The 8,570-nt window shown below is 29.6% G+C and overlaps 1 protein-coding gene across 1 annotated transcript; it reads right to left on the bottom strand.

The window, feature by feature from the left end:
* Nucleotides 1-138: 138 nt before the first annotated feature.
* On the bottom strand, nt 139-7,620 carry Hip1 (Huntingtin interacting protein 1). The gene is made up of 18 exons (XM_083078882.1): nt 7,172-7,620; nt 6,787-7,000; nt 6,487-6,550; nt 5,276-5,633; nt 5,138-5,199; nt 4,737-5,011; nt 4,439-4,641; nt 3,636-3,774; nt 3,481-3,568; nt 3,274-3,362; nt 2,997-3,200; nt 2,735-2,915; nt 2,319-2,606; nt 1,890-2,131; nt 1,645-1,797; nt 1,423-1,523; nt 1,094-1,323; nt 139-1,001 (listed from the first exon to the last, which is right to left on the bottom strand). The coding sequence occupies exons 2-18, from the start codon at nt 6,826-6,828 to the stop codon at nt 838-840; spliced, it is 2,883 nt and encodes a 960-aa protein (XP_082935008.1). The 5' UTR covers nt 6,829-7,000; nt 7,172-7,620; the 3' UTR covers nt 139-837.
* Between the last annotated feature and the right edge of the window lie 950 nt (nt 7,621-8,570).

Raw genomic sequence — 8,570 nt, 5'->3', positions numbered from 1 at the left:
AGAAAACTGCTCATAAAATAACTTTGGTAAGACTTAGAGGAATTTTACGCTGAATTTCGCCGAGTGTATACACCGTATACATTTGGCATTTTGGAATCTCTCACCAGAAAATAAAAAATTTGTGCTTTAAAATCTAAATTTTATATATATATATATATATATATATATATATATATATATATATATACATACACACATATATATAATTAATTAATTATGATACAACATATAAATTATATCTATTAAGAGAGAACAAAAGAGCATTTTATGCACTAAACAGTTAATATCTTTATAAGTTTTAGATATTGACTCTCCTTAAATGTTTATACTCATTTTTTTTAGAAAAAAACATGATTCTCTTACAAAATTACTTCAAATGTAATAAAAAACTTGGACATTTTGAATTTCATTGCTCATTACATTATTTCCTTTGCAAAATGTACTTTATCTCATAAATGCTCGATAATGTAATTTAGCAAGAGATGACATGAAAAAAGTTATATCAAACTTTACATTAAAATTGACATAATATAAATTATTTCGATATGTAGCTGATAAATACAAATATATTTGAGCGTCATTCAATAAAGTACATTCACAATCGATTTCCATAACAGGATAGAAAATCATTGATTCGAGACACGCATAACATGCATGATATATAAATGCTGAAACTAAATGAATAATAAGTTATGTACCTAAGAAGAAACAATTTTCTTCACGACATGAGTTAGTTTTGTAAACTAATTTACACAACTGCTATAATTCTTTATCTACATACAATTTTTGTGAATTGTTGAATATTTTTAATCTAAACTCAAATCCATTATCGCTCGCTTATGCCTCATTATCGCCGTCGAGTTGATAATGATAACGTCGAAGAGCGGCTAAACGTAATCTCTCGGTTTCCAGAGCCTGTTCCAATTCCAAGATTCGAACTTGCGCCTCCATTTCCAGTCTCTTAGCTTGATGTAAACTGAGACTAGACATATCTAAATCTTCTACGTAATTTAGAATAAAATAATATTAACAAATAATGTTATATGATCCAAAATATATAATACATAGTTAAATATTTTTTCAAATCAATCACCATTTTCCTCAACAAGATGATTGCAGCTCTTAGCAGTTGCAACAACATTTGCTGTAGCTTGAGTCACTTCTCTCGAAGCCTTGGAGAGTTCAGTTAAATTAGTACTGTTTCTATCAGCTTTGACTCTGCTAGCAACTACCAATTGCGCGGTAGATGCTGCGATGCCTTGTGAAGCAACAACCAATTGTTCAAATTTACCATTGCCTGATAGAACTTTGTCTGCTGCTTCCCTGTAACAATACATAAATATATATATTTCCATATGTAATATATGTATATATTTACATAAATAACAATGTTAAAAGTAATTGCTAGGCAACTACACTTACAGCAAAAAATTTGCACCCATAGCAATCGCCTTCGCTGCTGAAATAAGACCCTCAGACCACTGATGATTGCGTTTGTAAAATTCGGTGGCCGAAGCGGTTCCCTGAATAAAGTATCGTTAACATTCCCCATCGTAATTTTTTCAATGGAAATAGAGAGTGTTATTATCTAGTAATATCAGAGCATCGACATAAGTAAACACTGAAACAATAAAGTTGCCATACCCTTCCCTGTTCCACGATCTCTTTCTGTAGCAAGCGAGACCTTTGCACTAATTTCCTTATATACTTCATTAACTCCGTGCAAGAATCCAAGATTTGTTCGTTCACTTTCAACTTTAAACCCGAATCCGCCGCGCGTGATTTATCCAACATATCCTATTAAAGATAAATCGCGTAAAAATAAACTACTCATTTCTCTCCATGCTTTTATTTTGCTCATCTCGCACAAATATGTTTATAATAAGTACCTGTATTCTTGCAACAGTTTCTTCTATAGCTTTATCCATACTCTGCAACTCATTTTCCACTAAGCTTCCAATAATCTCCACGTTGTTTTGAGTAGTCGATAATGCATTTATGAGAGATGAAATCTTTTGCAATTGACTTTTGACATTTGCAATTTGTACTACAGTCATTGAGGACTTTTCTTTAATATAACTCAATATAATTAAACCTTGCGAACCCAATTGTTTGCACTCGTCAGCAAATCCTATAAAAATGTGTAACAAATCTTATGAAGTGTTAAGTTGTTAAAAATCTTTCACATATTCTAGAATATCTCGTAATTTATTTTAAACTAACTAGATAAATAGTATTATTATTTTATTATTAATTTTTCTTAGACATTCTCAGAGTCTATCAATATCTAAATTGTTTTATGATTACGAAAAACTTACGATCGGCTAAACCGATATCTGTCGATGTATTCGAAGTGGATTTTGCATATATCAAATAGAGAGCCAAGAAATACGCGCCGTGTATAGCGGTGCGAATCAGAGCTTTTCCTTTCGTTGTATCAGATATATAATTGTTGTACGCCTCTTCTAAGTCGTTTAATGATTTTTCCGTCGGTTCCAATAAACTTCCGAGATAGTCGGGTGTACAGGTCAGTGCCGATATGGCTGGATTATCGATCGCGTGCATTGCATGATGTAAAATCGATTCCGCTTCCGATATAGCATTCACTAATATAACATAATTTTCTTTACATAATCTCATTTAATTAAACTTTACATAATCTCATTTAATTAATAAAATAAAACTTAATAAAATTATCGTGAATTTTCAATATTATACACTTTTTAATACTCACGCAATAAATCAAATAAAGCCGTATTAGCATCCGTTTTTACTTGATTGCGGTATCGTTCGGTATCAGTTTCTAAATTTACTATTCGTAAATCCAGCTCCTCTTTTTGCACCAATAAATCATGAAGATCCCCTTCCAAAGCTGTTTTCTCGGATGTAATAAAATCTATTTTTGCTATTAATGCCTGTAACAATATAATGAATTTTCTCATCAGTACACATATAATAAATATGAGTTGAAATGTCGATTAAAAATTTTTACTTACCAAATTTTCAGTTTGGGCAGCGTCCAGCCTCTTTCTAACATCCTCTAAATCTTTACGTGCTTGCGTCACTTTTTGTGCTTCCTGTTCTGCCGACCCTTGTCCTTGAAGTAATTCCTGCAATCGTTCTTCAGCCTTCAATGTCCGGCGTTCAGATTGTTCTCGTAATATCTTCAGTCCTCCCAATTCTTTGTCCAATTCAGCTTTCTTTATGTATAATAAATTATGTCATTCATAAAATAGATAATTTTTTATTGTCATCAATGTGTTAAATACATACCTTTCGAATCAAACTAATATGTTCTTCTCTCAATTTTGAATAAACATCCTTTAGCTTTTTAAATTTTTCCTCTATTACTTCATTTTTTCCTTGAAAAGTTTAATATTTATAAATAGAAATATAGTATATAATTTTTAATAAGCAAAACCAAATAATAATTATAATAATAATAATAATTATAAAGAAATAAATTAAAATTTTACCAACCTTCTATTTCTTGAAATCTTTCTAATATAATGACATTTTCCTTCATTAGCTTTTGACAAGTTTGTTTTTCTGCCACAATTTCATTGCTCTAAAATATTGTACAATAAGTTAATAAAACAGAGTGCAACTATTAAAGCTGTGTGCAATAAACTTACCTTCGAAGACAATGTCGATTCCAATTCTAGAACGCGACTTCTAAGATCTGAGATTATTTGTTGATGTTCTACTAAAAACCGATTTATTTCTTGTCTTTGGCGACCATTTACTTGATATAGATGATCAATAAGACTGTCTCTGAAAAAATACATATATTTATATGTAAAAAAAAAGGTTTTAAATTATTTATTCTAAAATTATAATTTCTGAGACATAAAACATTTTATATATCATTATGCAAATCACAAAGAAACATTTTGAAGAATTATTTAAAAAGAAAAAGAGCTGAAGAGCATCTTTCTAAAGAATGACTCATACACTACTCATTTCTATTACTAAATATGTTATTTCAAATAATTGATACTTTTGCTTTCACACACATTCTCATCTTGATTCAAGTCTTATAAACCTCATTTAAAACCAACCCAATTCACTGCAAATATTAAGTTTGGACTTGCAGAATCTAGAAAAGAGGGAAACTCTATACTACTAAAGGAGGGCAACTCTATACTACTTGAGAGCTTCGTTATCCAATTTATGAAATATTTATAAAATATGTTATCTTATACATGTGCTATTTTATATAGTATACAGTTTATCTTTAAAAAAATATTATATCTTAGACGATTATATATATTATATTATATCTTAGATATTAGATCTTTATTCAATTAAAAAAATGTATATATGTACATATATGTGTGAGTGTATGTATGTATATAATCTTATCCACTTTCCAACTTGTCAAAAAGAGAAAAAAGAAGAGATAAATAAGAGGAAAATAGACATATAAATTCTATACCTTTCCGCAAGAGCATCAGGTGATATCGAGCCGTTTCTTGTATTCGTGGAATCCAATTGATCGCCCGTGAATGATCCCGTATCAGACGTATCAATAAGGTTCTCTATGGCAGTCTCGTGGTCTATCGATTCTTCAGGTGGAAGTACCACTATCGGCGTGACATACGTTCTCAATTCGGCTTGTATCAAAAAGTTAGGTGGGTTCTAAAATATTCAAGTATAATTCCATATCATGTGATATGACAAACTCTCGTATTGTTAATTATATCAGTTATACCAGTAATTGAAAGATGCATTACCTCGGGTAACGACGGAATTGTTATTAAATGTTTAAAATACTGCATATGTTTGATGGTATTATAAAAGCTCTTCAACTCATGAAACTGTTTCGAAAACCTATCGCGATGTCCGGCCAGCGTGTCCGCTGGGAGCGCGCCGTGAAGCTTAAATAAGATCTTCACACAACAATCGTAAAGCTGTGACGCATCCTGAATACATGGGATCAAAGGTGCGAGTCGACACTGTCCGCAGGGTGTCATCGAATTGGATCGCGACATGTCCAATGAGCCGAAGACTGTAATTTTATTAGAGCTCAATAAATGTGTTGTTCAGTACATGGAAGAGTTTTATCTCAAAAAGAATAAAATGTGTGAGATATAATAGCATGAAACATATCCTAAATTTGATAGCAGTCTCTTACCTGCATGTTGTAAATTTAAGATGTCATCCATGTAATCGAACATCTCGACAGACATCTGGAAGCTAGAAAGATAAATTAGACATATATATATATTGAAATATCGTCGTATCAATCGAGTTCAAGAAAAATATAACTTACTATACATTAATATCATTTTCTCCAATCGCCTCTAGTTCCTCAGACGTTACTTGTAAATTTCCAGGTAAGCGCGGATTCCGTTTGTGATAATCTAATTTAGTGATTAATAGTCTTGTATATAATTGTATGAGACGACCATAGCCCTCTCTAAGATGTTGCCACAGTTTCCCAATATCCTCCAACTTGCCACGATATCGCTGAGAATCAACGATAACCCGAGGATGTCCCTCGCGTAATACTTTGTGCAGAACATGACAAAATTTCCATGCAACAATTTGATTCTCTTGTAATGGTTGTCTCAACATATATGTCCAGAAAATCGAACCACTCTTTTCTCGATATGTACCAATAATTGCACCTATTTATTTATAAGGAATTCTTTCTTTTTTTTCTTACATTTATTTCGATTTTAATAATAAATATACTACATATTTATTCTAAATAGAGAAATAATATCTCAGTTAGTTACAATTGTGCTCTGATAAAACAAATTAAGAACTTTTCTAAGAACTATTTCACTATTTCTCGAATTACAAGCTTTTCATTATTATATAGTTTCTCCAAAATTATTTTCTAATTATATCTTTTTATTGAATTATATAATTTTTTATTTACAATATCTTTTACTCTCTTTATATAAAACTGTATAATTTACAAAGTCTACTTTTTTTTTCTGTTATATTTAAAAAAAAAGAAAATATCAAAATTCTTTCTCTTTTTATTTCTATTACAAACTCTTTTTTTATTTCTTATCTTTGCATATTAAGATATCATAAATTATCTTTTTGAACATTTGATATTTTCTAGAAATGATTTTTTTATCATTAATATATGAAATTCTTTATCATTAATCAACAAGCCTCTTTTTTAACACTTTCAAAATTACAGTTTTATCAATTATTTAAAACATTCTTTTATTAATTTCTTATTTCTTTGTTTTAATCTTAATTTGTTTAAATATTTAAATCTCATAAAATTAATGGAAATAGTTCTTTGAATTAAAAGGTACAAGGTACATTTCTCAATTGCAATTTATAACATTATATTTAATATTTTTTATGCATAGAACTTTCTTCTCATTCTTTAATTTTATTTTTTGAAAGATTCTATATTTATTTTTATAATATTAACAAATAAAAAAATTTTATCCAACGAAAATTTTATCCAATGAGAAGAGTTACTGGTCCATTTTCTAAAGTAAAAAAGGATACTTCGCACATGTTTTTCCTTCACAGGGGTTTCCGTCGAATTTACAGCTTTCCCAATACTAATACTCTATAAACAATAAATATACATCTATGATAAGATTTAATTATTTAGGAAATTAAATTAAATTTTTCAATATAAATCATATAAATTTTAACATAATTTATTTAAAGCAAGATTTTGATGTATGGTTTTTAAAATGGGGACTCTTAATATATCATCTACACGACTTTCAATTCATTCAGGAAATAAGATAATTGTTGTATCCCCAATATACATATATGTAACATAATCTCTAAACTCACCAGTTGATGAAGCTGCTTATCAGTCAGTGGTATTGTGGTCATGATGATGGCATAATAAATTCACCAAAAGAGAAGATACAAAATACAAAATAATTTGCATTAAATGATGAAAATTATTATTTATAGATTAATTTATAGATCAGCTTGTATCATTTCCAACAGATGTAAACTGTAAACTTTTATATACAGCTGAATGTATATATTATCTGCAAAGCTGCAAATTAAAAATTATAATTCTTGCTTATTATTCGAGTAGATAATTAATTGTTTACATTGTATTGTTTACAGATATACAAAAAAATGAATATATATTTGAAAATGTGCAAATCTCTTCAAGAGAGCGAGACCTCAGTCGCTTGACCTTACAAGAGAGCAACATACATACCTGAAGTCTCTGGAATATGTACGTAAACTCTGAGTTCGAACCAGTCACTTTTTGCTCGTGATTCCGTCGCGAAGGCATGTTCAAACGAATTACGCGCGCGTGAAATGTCACCCTGGATTCACGCGGTGTCTTACAAACGTTCTGACAATTGGGAATGCATTATTCCACAAATAACTGCGACTCCACTCGTGAGCTCGTGGGTGGAGTGTTGATGCTCTTCTTGCGTGAAGCGGATCTACGCGGAATTATGCGGCGATGGGTGATGGGATGTCGCGATGCGATTTATCCCGTACGACGTTTAGACTACGACGGTACTTTCCGATTGATGTACGAATAATTCGACCGACAATCAACACCAAAAGTGACAGATAACTCGCGAGGACCGCGATAACAAATACCACACGAATATGCATGCATACATATGCATATTTGCACCGGAAAGCCGTGATGGGGTGCGTTCGGAAATCTTATCCCAAAGTAGTGTAGCGTTTAATTGACCAATCGGATAAAAAGGGAATAAAAATTTCTTTATCCTGATTGGTCAATTAAATGATGTTCTACTACGAGTACGATTTCCGAACGCACCCTTGATGAAAATTTTTAGGGTTCAAGTGAACTGCCATCTAACAAAAAACAGTGTCAAATAAATTTCTCCTGTTACACATAATTAAGTTTTTATCAAAATTTTATCTTTAATAAAAAGGACAAGTGGACGTACTCATCAGAAACGTATTACTCCATTTGTTTCAGAGAACAATTATTCCATCTGGTATTGTAATCTGTCTTTTATATAAAAAACTAAATAAATTTGCGAAAATAAGATTTATATCTAATGTATATTTAGAGAAAAATTTACAATATATAAATATAATATATACAAAATATATAAAACTTACAGTATATATATATGAGCATCAGATATATATTTTGCAATAGAGATTATTTTCAGTAAAAATTTTTCGGTTTCTTATATAATATTCTAGAATAAATATCTCACATTATCACAATAATACTGTACTATATTATTGTTAATATTGTACTTTATATTGTGTTATTGTTGATGTATACAATGCATTAGCTGTTTCAAAAAATAATTTTTTAGACTTTAATATTTTAATAATTCATAAAATTTCAATATTATATCAATAGTGGAGCTCAATTAATAGTTGTGCAGGAGAAAATTATTGTTATATGCACAAAATTTTTTCAATAAATAATTGGTTTGTCATTTATTAGAATTACTAATAATTGGACTATTAGATTGAATTGTTGAAATTATAATTATTGAATTATTTATTTACTTGTTTTTTATTTAATAAATTTTAATAGATTTTAAGTTTTCTTAATTGCAAAATTAAATATAAATATAAAAAAAGTATTCTGAATATTTTTCTGTAAA

Source organism: Camponotus vicinus, unplaced genomic scaffold, assembly GCF_025532165.1.
Source record: "Camponotus vicinus isolate PSW18456_S1 unplaced genomic scaffold, iyCamVici1.0 SCAF_1, whole genome shotgun sequence".
NCBI lineage: Eukaryota > Metazoa > Arthropoda > Insecta > Hymenoptera > Formicidae > Camponotus > Camponotus vicinus.
This window is presented reverse-complemented; position numbering and strand designations above follow the sequence as displayed.